We start from the raw sequence: 18,338 nt of genomic DNA, 5'->3' as shown, positions 1-18,338 counted from the left end.
CTTCACCAGCCAAACAAGCCAACACACATACCTCTAACATATAGATCTGGATGTGAAAGCAAAACATTTCTGTTCCAATATCTTCAGTAATACAACTTGAAGATAGCCTACTTTAATTATCCATACAGCACTCTTTATTTTTCATTCAGACCTTTCTAAAGCAATAGCCTATAAAGAGCAATAACATGAAGAGATAATACGAAAACAAATTGCTTGACCTTTTTAAAAAGGTGAAAAGGGAAAAGTGGTGACGAGAATAAAATGACCTAAAAACGAGCACCTAAAAATATACTTTCCCATATCTAATGTGCAGTGCAACCTAATTTTTTTGTGCTAATAAAAACGTTTAAATTCAAGTTTTAATCAACAAACAGCTTACAGCTAAATTTAATCTCAACCAGGCGAGCACCTTCAATTAACACTTCAGAAATAAAGGGGGGAAATAGTCTAAGAACACAGTATTTTCTTCTCAGGGTAATTCTATACATCACACGTTATTGTTAAACGTAATTACAGAGCTCTGGGTTTTTCGTTCAAATCAGACGATTGGCACAAGACTAAAATTGTCGCCTTTCAACGCCTATTTCAAGGTAAATGTCTCCCTCTAGTGGCGAGATGTTGCGCCTTAAATTTCCATGCCACAGGAAATGGCAACAAATCTACCTCAACGTATGGCGACATATCTACCTCAGCTGAAATGCAATTTTTCCTTTTATCAACGTAAAGCTGCTTTGAAACAATCTGTATTGTATAAAGTGCTCTATAAATAAAGGTGACTCGACTCGTTATCGATTACAATGCCACAAAATATCGCTAAAAAATAAGCAAACACAAAAAGGAAACCGTTTCTGACTATATTACTTTATTAACTGAAGTGTCATTACAGTTGTCTGCCAAGATAAATTACAAAGTGAGTGAGTTTTTGAGCAAATCCCAGTAGATGAACATGCATGCACGCCCATCAGTATCCATCACCGGCAAAGTGTACAATAACAGTAAATTCAAGAGAATATGGCTTTGTGTTCTGTATATACATACATACATACATGAAAATCCAATCAGCAGCAATACAACACAGAATTCAAGGGTTTCAAAAACAGAAAAACAATGTGCAAACATACTGTTGCTGAATGTTTCGGCTGTCCTATTCTCGCGCCGGCTAGATTTGGTTTGTTCAGAGGAAATGTTGTGATAATACAAAGATAACTGATGTGAAATAGATGCTAGTGAACAATAAACCGGTTATATAATTTATTCAGCAGCTGTGAGCAACAGAAAATGCAAAGGATCAAACCATCATCAATCTGAAAAAGAAAGAGTTATCATTCTGGGTTATTTACAAAGGCTCTTTTTTTTATCACAGCATTCATTTATCCATTAAGATACAACTTTGGATGCATGTACACTTTTGGCAAATGGCAATGACACTAATGCCCTCGAAAAGCTAAAATATTGAATCAATTAAAATCCATAAAAGCTCAATCAGAGTAGTTTTCAAGTTTCATTGTTCATCTGTATTAACAAGGCACACTTTATTCTATATTACTTGTTTATTGGAAGGTGCAGTACTGAAGGTGAGACGAAACAGAATAAAGAAGCAACTCTGGGTTTATGAAACAACCCAGTCATATTTAAACAGACAAGCTCTAGTGACTCTTACATTCGACTGTTTGGGACACCTCTAACATTCAAAGGTTTATAGATAAATGTACTACTGGAGGTCAGAAAACCAGATGACCTCCTGCAGCAGCTAGCAACCATAGAAGAAGTTTAATCATCAGTGCGTTTTACTGGCTAAACAATTGTACGTCCTGAGGTGGCGTCTATAAATGTCTATACTTTGACAAAGGCATCAGTATCCTGATATCTCAGTACTGATCATTAAAGTGGCTTTGATATGCCTGTGGCATAAAGTTGTACAGTTGAACAATAAACATCTGAGGACTGTGCAAACGTTTACATACATTCAATGGAATCAAGAGCCTAGCCTGTATAACTGTATATCCCTAAACTCTTGCATGTTTCTGTATCTTGAGGCACATTATAATTATATTGTATGCTATTTTTTTGGATTCAAATTCGAAAACGTCTCAATAAGACGTTTCACTTCTACTGCCTCTACATATTTCTGAATTGTGAAATCACATGAGTCACAAAGATTCACTTTTATGCATCTGGTAAAGAAACATTTAAACTGTCTTTTAAAAACTGTATGTTTAAATGAAGTCAATCACACAGTTCATTTAAAACAAGGACAAAATGTGGAAATACACATCGCATAACCATTTTTGTATGATAAAAGAAACGAAAACATTAAATATGTTTTAAGTACTTGTTTTAAAAATGTATATCTAACAACTTCTGATCCCTGACTGTTTTAAGTAGTAGCACATGTACAGCGTATGAACTTTAAGATGGAGATACTGAGCTTACAAGGGTTAAAAATACCAGAGGAGAACAGATGAGAAACAGTTACATGATGCCAAAATCTTGGGAAATATTCTATTTAAACGGGCTGTAAGGCAACTTCCCGTCTCCGGCACCGAGTCCCCGAGTCCAGAGCATAATCCTGGCCAGTGCTACATGCAGGCCAAGCAGCCTCTTAAAAGAGCTGGATCATTGATTCCCTTGACTTCCCAACACCAATCCACTTCACTAAAGAAAACATGGAGGAAGTCATATGGATTACTGCAGTAAAACAACCCAATTGCATTGTACACATTCATACTTTACAGTACGTTTACATGACAACAATGTGCTAAAAATGGAAAAGTTTTTCCTTTCCTTTTTTGAAAAGTTTCACATACAGACAAAAACGCTGTCAAAACGATCCCCGTTCACACGGATCGCAAAAACTACTAAAACTCTGTATTATGCAAGCCAGGCCATTTAGTTGTTTTGGTTGTCACACATACCTATAGACTGAACACGTAATAAGCATGCGCATGACGTCATCGTTTTCACACATTCACGTTTTTGTAGTTTACACGAACACGATAACGGTATAGTTTTCAAAAACATGCACTTTGAAACACATTTTCAGAAGTTTGCATTTTCAGGCCCCACGTATAAAAAAAGTTGTTTATAGTTGCAAACTGTCGTGTGAACTTTTCTAGAACCCTTTTTTTTAATACTTCGGTCACTTTTTCAAAACTCTTCTCACAGAGAGCATAACAGCAGTCTACGTGAGCTAAACTGTAGATTATTTATCACTGCTTTGGCACAAAATGCTTTCAATGACTACATCTTTCGAATTGCATGAATTGTTTTACAATAACATTGAACCACCAGCAAAACTACAGTCCAATTTGCACGTTTACATACTCTTTTCAAAACAGTTAAACTTAAGTTCGAAACCTAACATAATACAAAACTGAATAAGACAAAAATTTGCTACATTTCTATAGTAATACCATACTGAAACATATTCCAAATTGGCACAGATATAAATTTTGTGTTGTTGTGGTGTTGATTCACATTTTACAAAAGAAAACTTTCTGAACTGAATGGAATCAACACTGAAGTGACTTCAGCAGAATAATGACACTATTGTCTTCTGTGGAGCTGCTTTACAGCAGAATTAAATTAGTCTCATATTTAATGAAATTTGCATCAGTATTTGCATTATTTTCCTGTTTATCATGTGAAGCTGCTTTGAAACAATCTGTTTTGTATAAGCACTATATATAATGGTGACTTGACTTGTTTTAGGGCGTTTTTACACCTGTAGATCATTTACTTTGTTCGGAAACAGGGATTAAAATTGTTATAATGTTACAATTTCTTCTTAGTTCGGTTTGCTTTCACAAGGCAACATGGACCAAAAAGTATGAGTACTCAAGTATGAGTAAACTCTCCTCTCACTGGTCCCATTTATGTTCCAGGATTCGGCTCATCGCGTTCAACAGTCAGGATAGACAACAGATCTGATTGTGGCTTTCTTTTTAGCTGTCATTATATTACTTTATCATTTTTAGCAAGAATCAAGGCTCCGTTTGTATTTTTATGTGTTTTGGACGGTTGTTCTGAAATATGTTCGTCGACCAAATTTCAATAAGGCATTTCACATCATCTTTGCTCCAGGTTAAACCACGATTCATTTTGAGAGGCATTAGAAAAACAAACATTGCTGCTTTTCATGCAACATCTATCCCATCATGTATTGTGATACAGCCTGGTTCTTTGGTCTGTTGGGTCGGATTGCTTTCTCACCACAAGCGAACCGCTCCAGAGTTCGTTTGCAGTCATGCCGAGACCGCCTTGCTCAGGAGATCTCGGACCGATTATTTTTAGTGCGGATCCGAGCGCGATTGCTATGTTCACATATGCCTAAACTAACCGAAAAACGCACCAAAAATGCTCCGAATGAGCCAGGTGTGAAAATCCCCTTAGATCAGTGAGTGTGTTTGTTGCGTGACAATCTTTGCTAGAGTTATGGAAAAATTACTTGATTTGAGACACTGTATATCAAGTGTTTTGGTAGTTTTAGTGCATTTTGAATGTGAAATTAACTGCAGTGCCAAGCTGAACTTTAAAAAAAGTGACTTCTGAGAAATGTGTCCTAGCGATGGTAAAAGTCTTACCAGGCACACACAACTGATCTTCGATGTAGCAGACATATTTTTTTGCATTTTCTGGAAGCTCATCAAAGGTCCGGACAGCAGACGTGTCTGTATTCCAGCCTGGCAGAGTCTCATACTGGACTTCAACCTTCTGTAGCACTTCTTGGTTTGCTGGGGAAAATGTATGATATTTAACTACACTAGATTTGATCAAATCTGTATGTGATGTGAAAAATGCGCTGCTTACCTGGGAAATGTGGGATGGTTTCACCATCTAATTTGTATGCCACACACACGTTGATCTCAGGAAGCACATCTAAGATGTCTAGTTTGGTGAGAGCTATGCTAGAGGGGCATATAGAGAGATGCATATAAGAAAACTGTATTTTATAGAACACAAATAAAAACAAAAAACAAAGGAGACATCTCTGAACACTCACGCTGTGAAGCCATTAATCATGTGGGCATATTTGATAAGCACCAGATCCAGCCAACCACATCTCCTTTTGCGACCTGTGGTCACGCCCACTTCCTTGCCTCTCGTCTGTAAGAGCTCTCCAGTTTCCTACGAACAAGTACAGTATGACTAAAGTGCAACATTTAATTATTTTGTGTATTTGTGTGTACAGATATCTGAAAACTTATAATAAAGAAGTTAAACAGTCAAGCTTTTTATAGTTTCCATTAGTTAACGCTAGTTATTTTATGAACTAATATTAACTAACGATGAACAATAAAAAAAAGTAACAGTAGTTATCTATCTTTGTTAATATTAATTAATAAAAATACAACTGTTCATTGTTAGTTCGTGTTAGCTTAGGTCCATTAAATAATATTAATAGATACAATTTGATTTTAATAATGTATTAGTAAATGTTGAAATTAAAATTAAAATTAATTGTGTTTAAAATGGTGTTACCATTTTAATAATTTTGTCATTTCAATTTCATATTTAGTTTTTAGGGTGACCCTGTAACATTCTTTTCAGTGACTACAGAAGAAAAATGTATTTAAAGTAATATTTATTAATGTGCACTGTCTCTGCTAAATACACAAAAAGTGAATAAAATGTTAAAATGCTAAATTGATCTATTGTATTGACAGATTTGACAGTTTGAATTGTGAAGTCTACAAAACTGTTGACCCTTTCCTTACCCCTTAACACACCCTTAAACCTAACCATACCACTAGTCATGTCCCTAACCTCACCCATAATCCACCTCAATGGCAGCTAAAGTGATTTGCAATGCAAAATAAGTACATTGTACCCAACAGACAAGACACGCAATATAAAGTTGTATATTTCATTAGAGAGAAAGAGTAACTAAAAACAAGACCATTTCGACTTTTCCATGTCTATCCCATGGCTTTATGATTTTATTAATTTCCATTGTAGAATCCTAATATTTCTGGGTTTTCCATGACCTTGTGAACCCTGCTATTATTTATAAGCACATATTAAGTCATTGTAATGAAACATAATAAGGAACAGGATATCATAAATGTCAGTCACACTTTAGTTTGGGGAACATATTCATTATTAACTACGACTTTTGCCTCAATGAACCACTAATTTACTGCTTAATAGTTAGTAAGTTAGTTGTTGTAGTGGTTAAGTTTAGGTATGAAGTAGGTTTAAGAGATGTAGAATATGGTCATGCAGAATAATGCATTAATATGTGCTTTATAACTACTAATAAACAGCCAATATGCAAGCTAAAAAGCAACTAATTAATAGCGAGAATTGGTCCCCAAACCAAAGTGTTACCTAAATGTCTCATTCATAATATATTCATTGTCATGTGTAGCGTTATAGATTACTGACTGCTGTTCCTCCGGACTCATTATTCCTGTTTAAAACTTTAAAACAATAATTGTGCTCGAGTAAAGTCAGAAAAACACTCATAACACTTGAACGCAAGGGAATATGAACAGTAGTGAGAGCTCATTAAGTATCCAAACACTGCAAGAAATAAAAGAGCTGCTTACGTTGCTCAGTTCAGTAGGGAAAGCCCCAATCCCAACTCTCGTGGTGTAGGCTTTGACTACTCCATAGACTTCACCAACGTTCTGGGGTGGCATGCCCAGACCCGTACACACCCCTCCCACAGTGCAGTTTGAGGAAGTCACGAAAGGATATGTCCCTATAAAAAGAGCATCGTGTCAGTGAAATGGGTAACACTTTATTTCGATGGTCCACTTTAGACATTCTACTAACTATAAGTAACTTTCTTTCTTTCTTTCTTTATTATTTGTCTCAAACAATCAACATAGTTATACAACATACAAAACAATAATTAAAACCACCAATAAATAAAACAACCATCACAAAAACAAAAACAAAATAAAAGTAATAAATACATAAATAAAAGATAATAGTAATAATAATAATAATAATAATAATAATATCAAAATAAAAGATTTGTTTGAGAAGGAGCAGGCAGAAGCAATTAGCTTATTTAAACCTGCCCCTATTTAACAACATAATATTACAAAGCAAATTAATACACAGTTAATACATTCATTTTTCATAGATCTTACATAACTCACAACAATACCATAACCACAACACTTTCACATTGCAGATTTAGACCGGTGTTTCAATCTTTGCTTATCTATATTGGTCCAATAATGATTTCTTTAATCTATTTTTGAACCGAATGATATTAAAACTCTGTTTGATGTCATTATCCAGTCCATTCCATAAGGTTACCCCACAAACTGATATACACATGTTTTTAATGGCAGTTCGTACAAGAGGTTGTTTGAACATACAATATCCTCTTAGATGATATCCCCCATCTCTTTCATTAAACATTGCACTTATGTTACCTGGTAAATTATTTTCTTTGACTTTAAACATAAATTGAGCAGTTTTAAATGTAACAATGTCCATAAATTTTAACAAATGTGAATTTAAAAACAGAAGATTAGTGTGCTCGTAATACCCAGTATGATTTATTATCCTGATTGCTCTTTTTTGTAGTGTGCAAATATTTTGTAAATTGCTTTTATAGGTATTTCCCCAAATTTCCACACAGTATAACATATATGGCAAAATAAGTGTGCAGTACATAATATGTAATGTATTTTTGTTCAATATGTATCTGGTTTTACTCAATATACCAATACTCCTAGCCATCTTCATGCACAAATTTTTGATGTGGGGCTTCCAGCACAATTTATGGTCAAGTACAACACCCAAAAATTTACATTCATAAACTCTTTCAATTATTTGGTTATCAGTTATCAAACTGACATCTGTATTTATAATACGGTTCCCAAATACCATAAATTTTGTTTTGTTCAGATTGAGAGATAACTTATTAGAATCAAACCAAAGTTTTAATTTATTCATTTCAATTGTTACCTTTTCCATCATCTGTTGCAGATTGTCCCCGCAACAAAAAACATTTGTATCATCAGCAAAAACAGTAAATTTAAGTAAATTTGATACTTTGAAAATATCATTTAGATAAAGAATAAAAAGTTTGGGGCCTAAAACTGACCCCTGTGGGACACCACAGGTAATACTGAGGCTTACTGACCGATGAAAACCCATTTGTACAAACTGACTCCTATTTTCCAAATAATTTTTTATCCAATTATAGCCCACACCTCTGATGCCATACCTTTCCATTTTTTTTAACATAATTTCATGATCAACAGTATCAAAGGCTTTTTTTAAATCAATGAAAATCCCTACTGCATATTTTTTATTTTCAATACAATTTGTTAATCGGTCTACTAACTCAATTAGTGCCATAGACGTTGATCTACCAGATCTAAATCCATACTGACTGTCCATTAATAAGTTGTTTTTATCAATAAAATTATCTAGCCTTTTAACAAATAATTTTTCAAGTATTTTTGAGAACTGAGAAAGCAAGGATATCGGTCTATAATTATTAAAAACATGTGAGTCACCAGCTTTATATAATGGGATAACTTTTGCCAACTTCATCTTTTCAGGAAATACTCCTGTTTTAAATGATAAATTATATATATATGTTAATGGCTCTACAATTCCATCAATTACTTTTTTTACTAGTGACATATCAATGTCATCACAATCTTTTGACGTTTTATTCATATATTTACTTACAATCTCTATAATTTCTTTGCCTTCTATAGTTCCCAAAACAAATGAGTGTGGATTTCTATCTACTTGATCCATCACAGAGTATTTCATCCCTGTGTACTTTATATCTTTGGCCAGTTGAGGGCCCACATTTACAAAAAAATTATTGAATTTGTCAACCACCACATTCATATTTGTCAGCTGTATGTCATTGTCCTTGAAATATTCTGGATAATTAAATTTATTAAGTCCTTTTGTAATAATAGTATTTATTGTACTCCATATTCCTTTCACATTATGTTTATTTTTCTCTAGTAAATTATTGTAATAGTCCTTCTTACATACCCTCATTATGTTAGTTAATTTGTTTTTATATTTCTTATATTTTAACTCTGATTCTTTCGTTCTATATTTTATAAAATTCCTATAAAGAGTATTCTTTTTTTTACAAGCATTTTGAATTGATTTAGACATCCAAGGTTTTTCTGAATATTTACTTTTACTGCAATATTGTTTTTTTGGACAGTTTTTATTATATAAAGTTATGAATATGTCTAAAAATAATTCATATGCAGTATTAAGGTCAGCTTCTTCAACTACATGTCAACTAGATCTCATCAGAGTATTAGTAGACTGTCTGCTTAACATCTGCTAACACTTTATTTTGATGCTCCGCCCCAACAGACATTCAACTGACAATAAGTGACTTTGCAACTACTTGTTGCATAATCTTACGTTACACATGGCTGTGTGTTTCGGTGTATCAGTTACTCACCAAAGTCAATGTCCAGCAAGGCAGCATTGGCACCTTCCACCAGGATTTTTTTTGGAGGTCCATGTAGCGCCTCATACATGAAGAAGACTCCATCTCTCACCATGTGCTTTATCCTATCTACATACGTCTGGAAAAAAAAGTCAATGTCAGAAAGAGTGTCATAACCGATATGATACTGATATGTTGTGCATCTCTACCTCCTTTACAATAATCTGAACTCTTAACTCGTATCCTATAAGTCCTATAAAAACTTAACCAACAGTATTAACTGGAGTGAACTGGTCTAAACGTCTCACCTTGAGTTTCGCAAGTTCCCCATCCACATCGATCTCCAGTGAAGGGTACATAGACTTATACTGCGAGGCCAAATTTTTAAATCTGTGAAAAGAGACATGAGACTGCTCAGTTTACACTGCGATAGGCTAGTAGCGTGATCAGTTGCTCTTCCATTGTTTCTGGTATGGATTAAGAACTGAATTAAGTGTTTTTACAGTGGGTGAGGTTTAACACCGTCTGTGGAATGTGACATGAACGGGTAAAACAGTTGAGTTGTCAAGTTCAGTTGACAGGTAAGCACACCCATACCTCTCTGAGAAATCCTTAAAGTCAGCCAGAAGGTCACATATCCTCAGGCCACTGCGAGCCGCTTTTGCTGAATACACGGGGCCGATTCCCTTCTTAGTTGTTCCCAAACTAGATGGTGAAACAAAAACAAGGTGAGACTCATGAGTGATATTCATGTGCATTAGATAGATAAGACTCTCTTTCCATGTCGGGTGTATGTGTATGCTTTAAAACAGGGGTCTGCGACCTTTTCAGGGACCCCTAAGTAGATAGAGACACAGAGCAGGGACACTCTGTTACATTCAGGGTTTCTGCAGGTTTTATGAAGGTAAATTTAAGACCATGATAAAAAGACTTTATTCAAGATAAAGTTTTCAACATTGATAATAATAAGAAATGTTTCTTGAGCAGAAAATCAGCACATCAGAATGATTTATGAAGGATCATGTGATACTGAAAACAGGAGAAATGATGCTGAAAATTCAGCTTTGTCATCACAGGAATACATTAATAATGTCATAAAAATGTCACAATATTACTGGTTTTACTTTATTTCGATTTCAAAAGGTAACAGCCTTTCTAAAGGGTTCTCTTCATGTTAACAAATTGAATGTAAGAGTAAGAGACTATTTTCTTCTTTTGATTCTTGCATTAGAAGACATTGAGTGAATCATTATTGATGTACATTTTAATTTAAGTCTACATGTTTTAATGTAAGAGGGACTATGAAATATTCTGCTGAACTTCAGCTTCTTTACTTAGTTTTGGTGTTTGTCAGGGAAAATCCACATTAACTAACATCACATTGATATAAATGTGCCAGATTTAGCCAATATTATATTTAATATTAAATATTAGATGGTATTAAGATTGAAAAATATTTTAAGACATAATTATTTATAATTATAGGAACGTCTCATTTGTCCATTATAAAACAAATGCAAAAATACATATAAACCAGTCAGCTACTAACATCAACCAGAGAAGTTAGAAAAGCCTCAACTACATCTCTCAAAGCAGTTTTTCTTTTGTTATGAACTCTTGTCATAACATGTTGCTAGCGTGTTGTATGCGTGTGCATAAAGCAGGGTTTTTACTTTTTGCCAGCTTGCTGTTGCCTCTCCTGTTCCTGGACTCCATCCACAGCTTGATGGAAATCAAACACTAGAGGCAGGAGAGTGTATACATTACAGTGAGACAGAGCACTACTGTGCTGGAACTCATCTCTCGGAGCTCTGAACCCAACATGCCAAAGCAGGTCACCATAACAACACTTGTGTTGACTACAATGGATCCCAGTGTCCTTTCATTATATCGGCTCCTGCTGAGAATCTTGAATTACAACAATACACTAAAGGCATAATAATTCAAACACACCATTAATTTAACTGGATATGCTATTCTATTAAGTTTTAAAGGACTCTTTGATTATGTGACATTTGAGAGCGGTATCTGCCCAATTCAAATCCCCAAAACTATAAACAAAATAACAAACACAAAAAAGCAGGAGAGTAAAAATGTATTGAAGAATCCAATAAAATTTCAACGCATTAATTCGAGAATTTTAGATAGCTAGCCAGAATTGCAGTTCCTGAAGGAAATGCCAGTGTTTGCAAAGGCGCCAAAAGCACGGTGTTAAAGATTTGGGTTTAGCTTTAGGCTTTCATTAGATCTTTTTTTTTTCTTTCAGAAATATTTCACAGTGCAGAGTGTGTTATAAATGGTTTGTATATGTAAAGACGACGATATGCAAATATTATGACAATCTCATGGACATCAGTTACACTTTGAATGTGGAGATAAACGGTGGCTTTCAAAATGTAATCTTACATTTCTTGATCGAGTACAACGTTTTTGTCGTTCAAAATCCCAAACCCCCAATGTTCTTCATGTACATAAACGCATTCATTTGGCTTAAGTTACATACACTACCATTCAAACGTTTGGGATCATTCAGACTGATCTTTTCTATTCATCAAAGTACACTCTCAGAAGAAAAGGTACAAAAGATGTCACTCAGGCACATTTGAAACAGATAACCATTATTTTAAATTGCTATCAATTTCACAATATTACAGTTTTCACTGTATTTTGAGCAAATAAATGCAGCAAATGAACATAAGTATGGAGGGAACCCAAAGTTTCTTGGGGGAATGCAAGAGCATTGTAATTTTTTCCCCTCCCATCTTATATAGTTTCCATCACCATGTCCCTTTAGGGGCTCTGTACACAAGAGACTTCTTTCGAAAAACAAACTTTTGAATGATAGTGCAAGTGTATTCAGCACATATTTAAAAATAACTATGAATACAAAATAATCAAATCATATTCTGACCAAATTGCATGATCACATTATTTAGTAATGACACTGTAATCAAATCAAATTGTTTACGACCCTACAAAGCCACATTTTGCCTGTAGCTCTGAATGTAATTCAGGGATCTGATAGTGTTTATATACTGTATCATGGGAGCCATCAGCCTACCGATGTGTGCACGATCAGAGATGATGAGCCTTTTCTCCCAGCCTTCCAGACCTGTGAGCAAAATCACTGTTAGACTCCTGTCAGTACTCACTGAAACTCAAATATAAAGCACAAGGGCCCAAACAGATAAACACAAACCTTTTCCTTTCCGCAAATTCTTCTCGGCCTCCTCGAAGAGGCCCGGCAGGTGAATGACTACACCGTTACCTGTAATCACATCAGTCACACGGTCAAATATCAAGGCTTTCATACTACACCTAACCCTGAGTTAACTGCGTCTTTACCCTGGGAAAAAGGCCAATTTTAACCCTGGAGTGTTAAATAATGCGGTGCTAGAATGTTACAGTGAGTTGTTTAGCAACAGACAACTTACCTCATTAATATTCATGCACAGAAACTTGTTTCTTGTGTCACGCTGTGTTCAGTTTCACTGGCAACACTTCCACAGATGGACATGCAATTATTGTTCAATGAATATATGCAAATAAGAACATTAACCCTTACAAAGGTGGAACAGTTTACCTGTCTCCTGGATGTGTCGTATTAGTGTTTTAAAAAATGAATGTTCAGCCTAGATTTCTTTAGCCACTACAATTGTTACCAAATTCAATTATTGTTGTAATGTTGCTCTCTTGGTTTTGTTATTACACTGTATAATATAGAAAATTAAGGCATTAAAATTGTACAGTGTGACATCTTGAAACTTGGAACAAGAGGTTAAGAATTACCCTGGATCTAAAAAGCCCAAATGTGTGATTTCAGGAGTTGGAATGGACAGGAAAGGTAGGAATACTGGCAAGAAATATTAAACCTGTACAAGCTGAGTATGCTTGCATTAAGTGGTAAAGTGCTTTGTACAAGGAACATCAAGCATTTCCTATAGATCATACTAATATACAGTGCTGACATATGAATCAGAAGGCCAGAACACAATAGTGGCCATTAGCTAAATTGGATCTTTGCAAATAAACTGCATTGAATGCACTCAGCTATATTAGTCTGGATAAGCTGGCCAGCATCCAGACACTCTAAGAGGAGAGGGTGGCATCCTCAAAGTAAGGACCACCAATATAGATCTTTATGCTGTATTGGTTGCATACAAGCCACTCTACACAAAAAGAGGGGGATAATTTGACATACTCACCAATGAAGGCAATGACCTTAGGGTTGATAATCCCACTGGGTAGAAGGTGGAAATCATATTCCACTGAATCAACCACAACCGTGTGTCCTGCATTGTTGCCCCCCTACAGGAGAGAAGAACACAAAGACTTTTCAATCCTTGAGAAGAAATAATGCAAATTTGGGAATAGTTCACCCCTAAAATGTAAGTTCTGTCATCATTTAGTACCCTCATGTCATTCCAGAACATCTTGACTTTATTTCTTCTGTAGAACATAAAAGATATTTTAAGAAATGCCTCAATGTTTTGTCCATACAATGGAAATCAATGCACTTCAATATTTTACCTCAAAGTTAGGCAAGCTTTTGGTTGAACTATCAATATAGCTAACATCAAACATTCCTATTGTATGGTACAGACATGCTTAGACAAGCAGTTGTGAAATGGAAGATTTGAAGCATGTAAACACTAATTTTGGTTGTTGGGTGTGGATTTAATGTGAGAATACTGTAGCTCTACTGCTCCATTACACAACATACAAGAAGGAATTCAGACGCACACATTCCAGTCATTCACTTCCAGTTCTGCAGAGTTTCAATTGTTTCATTGTTTGTTTTTTTTGAATTATTACTAGTTTCCGTCCTAGTTGAACTTGACACATGACTAAAGAACAGGGAAACCATAGATTACAGAGCACACTTGGTACACCAACTGCTGTAACCATCCTTCAAGAGTCCTCACATTTGTCGGTTTTCAACATGGCGTCAATCAGCTCATGTCTGTGTGCTCAATAAATCAGTCTTTAATCCAGCAAGGAACAGTGCAGAGCTATTTCCGGACAGGTCTCGTTTGACCAGTTTAGTAGTGCATGTGTGTGGATGCCTCTCCTTTTTAGATCCATTTACGATGTTCTCATACCCATGGTGACCAAAAGCGTTGCTTGCTTTAGCATTACTATTATGGACTCCTATTACAAGGTTGCTTTTAAACTTTACAAGATACATCATATTGTTATTAGCAGCATGCAGACACTTTAGAAACTTGAGAAGCATTGGATTCATGTAATGAATGTGGTGCTTCTGTAAGCAAAATATCACAGCATAGTACTAAAGTACTAAATCTGTTCTATATTGTAAAAAGTGTAATAAACAGGTTTAACGGCTATTTATGCAATTAGAGTGAACAAACATTCATAATCCATTTTGTTTTCATAATTTCCAAGTGGAATATCATTTCATGAGGAAAGAACATGTAGGCCGGGATTTGACTCCACTGGGAAGAGAATGTATTGGGAAAACTGACCCCTATACAGTTTGGTAACGTCAGCAAATATAATTGGATTTTTTTCTTTGGAATATTCTGCACAATTTCTACAACCAGTGCACGTTGTATAAAGATAATAAATAGGATCAATTCTGATTTCATGTTGACTTTAAAGCAAATTTTGTATCCATCCATACTAACACCGTATTATAAGATGTGGCTTGTAGGGAAAATATTTACAGTAGAGTTTGTTTCAGAGAAAACTCAGAATAGCTGAGTCAATAAACATGGAAAATTACTTTCATATGATGTTTGTCACATTTGCTCTCATGACTGTCTCTGGGGTTTTAGGCTGTGTTGGATGACATCCAGTGCTCCAAACCTAGCAGACTAAAAGTGGCTAGAATGAGTGATCTGCTCCAATGTCTGTTTAAAGAGGAACAAGGGCTTGAGTAAGTAATACAGGGATTACTAGCAGAATTAACACTTTATCACCCACAATGACACAGTGCACCAGGCGTTCCATCAGCATTAAAAATGCAGTTGAAAAAGTACAGAACCAAAAACTAGTTTGATTGAAAATGGTTTTGTGTGTTGACTCTGGTGAGATTATAATGTTGCGTTTTATCTGGCTTGGTTTGTTTTGTGTTGGAGTATACAGGGAGTAGGCCTATTGTATGATTACATTTTTATCAGCTGATTCATTTCTGGTTGTTCAAACAGAGTATGTAAAAAAAGAAAAAAGAAAAAAGTATTTGGGGCCTAATTGATTAACACTAGGTTTAAATCGGCAGCATAATTATCAGTAGGCAGCATACTTGGACTCACTGATAAAAACAGCTGCACATTACACAGTTAACATGCTTGACCACCACAACACTCACTGCAGTCAAGAGATCTCCACAGAGACTGAATTATCAAGCTGACCCCAAGGATTCAGACATGCCTGTGATTTATGTTTAAAATAAGTTAAAACAATAAGTGGCCGAAATATTGTCTGAAACAAATTGTGTCATTCCTGTATAACAGGCTGGGCTAAAGATAGCGTCTGGTTGCGGCATCATAGATCTGTAATTCATTATACTGAAAGAGTTATAAAACAGTGACCATTTCAAATCTAAAACATTTAACAAGCCCACATGCCTGGAAAACCTTAAATAAGAGAGCCACAAAAAACAACTTGATTTGTTTTTCCCAATATTGAATTTATAAAACAGATTTACCCACTCAAACTAGGCTTACATGAAAAGAGTTTAATCTGCTAATAAAATGGATATCACAAAAAGAGGAACAGCATGCAATTGCTGTTCAGACTGCCTCATATTTGATCCTCTAGTTTCTGGACCGACATATCAAACTGGTGTGACACGGAACAGCACGATGGCCTTTCTTTCATTGCATCTGCCCGTAAGGAAAACCAGTCAAGACTGCTGAGTGCAGTGTTTTTATAAAAAGACGAACACTATCTGATTTCTGTTCCATCCGTTTGCACAGCACACACATGACGGTTCGCATAGTGCGCCATGGAGTGACTTTAAATGCATTCACAACCTTGGCAGAATACTAACTTCTTAGGAGAGAATCCTTGCAATGTGAGCCTGTTATCAATTCCAAGCATAGCGACAGGGGGGGGGCGTAAAGCGGCCTGCTACCAAAGTGCAGCAGTGTTCTCTCAAGCATAACACATAACACAACTACTGGGGCAAGCATACCACAACAATTTGCCCAGTTGTCCCTAAAAGTCCTTTCTTCATAAATCTTTTTTTTTTTTTAAACCAACTAGTGTACATAAAAAAGAAAAGAAAAAAGAAAAAAGAAAATCAAATAATAGAACAGATGTATACGTGAGTGTGTGTGTGTGTGTGTGTGTGTGTGCGTGTGTGTCTGGTTAAGTGAGAGCACAGCAGTGTCCAAATTTCATAAGGCTATTATAGTGACACCTGTTTCTTTCTGACATGCAATGGGAGATATGTTGACACATGATGGAGCAATATGCTATGTAAACTTTACTTTATTACCTGAACCAACTGCTTAACAAGAGATATGTATTTTTAATTGATGGAAACAAACAACCATTTTAAAATTCTCTAATATTACCATGTTTTTCATGACCGTGAGAACCTTGTATTAAGACTAAGAGGTCACTGTTTCTCGAGTGGTGAGAAGTTGAGGTATATTGAGTAATATGGATCAACAACACCATCAGATGGCCAAAAACACTTGTCAAGTGTTTTTACAAACTAAAAATACAGTGATGAAAGCTAATAAAAGTATTAGCAAAGCAAAGGTCTACTGTTACATTTGTTTTTTTTTTCTACCTCTTACTTCCCTCTCTAAACACAAAGAAATGTTTCCTTCAAATGTGGCTATTATAGGCTATATGAAGTATTGAGTTCTGGGAACAGGTGGTTGATTGATGTTATATTTTGTATAAAATATAAACCCAATTGAATTGTTACTTTTAAACACAAATCTATTCTAATGAAGTATAAATGTTGCTAAAGGCAGGTAAAGTTGTAGAACATCATGTCTGAAGAATTAGTGAGCTGAAACATTTATAACACGAGACAACTGCAGAAAATCAAAAAGCTGGAGGTTAATGTTGAATAACCATTACTTTAATTATTAACAATTACAACATCTGGTTTGACTGTAATACTCATATATACCACACATTCGAACGTCATAGACTTCAAAGGAGTCCTGCGCTCATGTGAACAACAGAGTCTGTGTTTACAGCTGTAGCCTACAACACCCCGGATAAACTAATATGTACTAAATAACATCTAGTAAGATTTCAGGCCTCCAATTGGCAGACAGCGCTTCGATATCACATTATTCAGTCAAGGTGACATTAGCAAACACCCTACATAGTGCACTGCTAGCGTAGCTAAAACAGTACGCAGGAAGCGCTGCATTTTATTTTATTTTACGTCGCTCGCGCGCAGACAGACAGCGTAGTCGGTAACAATGGAAGCGCGCTGTAATTTTTATTTCCGCTATAATAAAACAGCAGCTAACTGCTTCACAAGAATTGGCCAGCAAACAAGTCCTATAATCACATGCTACACGGACACTCGCAGCACTTAACATTCATTTCACTGCTACACAGGCTGCTCACTGATGCCATGAATATTTCCGTACACGCTTGTTGATGATGGACGTTACACAGCGCATCACAACTAACGTTACACAACCCACCGGAGATATATTCGCATATTCAGAGTGAGTAAGTTACTGAGTAGTGCTCATAAACTAACCTGACATCTGCAGACCATGTCAGCGTCCTGAGCCAGCAGGTCCACCACCTTTCCTTTCCCTTCATCGCCCCACTGCGCTCCGAGCACCACGGTTACTCTGTTGCCCACACTTGGGCTCGCCACCCGGCTCGTACTGTCCTCGCCGTGGGATCCTTCGTCCTGTGACTGTGCGACTGCGTTCCCGCTGTCTGACATGACTGTATCCCCTCTGCTCTCCCTGCAGCT

General features: G+C 35.8%; 1 protein-coding gene across 1 annotated transcript; it reads right to left on the bottom strand.

Annotated features, from left to right (window-relative positions):
* Positions 1-844: 844 nt before the first annotated feature.
* Positions 845-18,308, bottom strand: adss2 (adenylosuccinate synthase 2; the record flags this gene model as incomplete). Its single annotated transcript, XM_084390697.1, has 13 exons — positions 845-2,655; positions 4,584-4,733; positions 4,810-4,907; positions 5,003-5,127; positions 6,552-6,706; positions 9,419-9,545; positions 9,715-9,796; positions 10,004-10,111; positions 11,080-11,146; positions 12,468-12,518; positions 12,606-12,674; positions 13,612-13,714; positions 18,114-18,308. The coding sequence occupies 13 exons, from the start codon at positions 18,306-18,308 to the stop codon at positions 2,603-2,605; spliced, it is 1,383 nt and encodes a 460-aa protein (XP_084246823.1). The 3' UTR covers positions 845-2,602.
* Positions 18,309-18,338: the final 30 nt, after the last annotated feature.

The sequence above is a fragment of the Rutilus rutilus genome (genome assembly GCF_951802725.1).
Source record: "Rutilus rutilus genome assembly, chromosome: 20".
NCBI classification, from domain to species: Eukaryota; Metazoa; Chordata; class Actinopteri; order Cypriniformes; family Leuciscidae; genus Rutilus; species Rutilus rutilus.
Note: the sequence above shows the minus strand (reverse complement) of the source record. Positions and strands in the feature narration are given on the sequence as shown.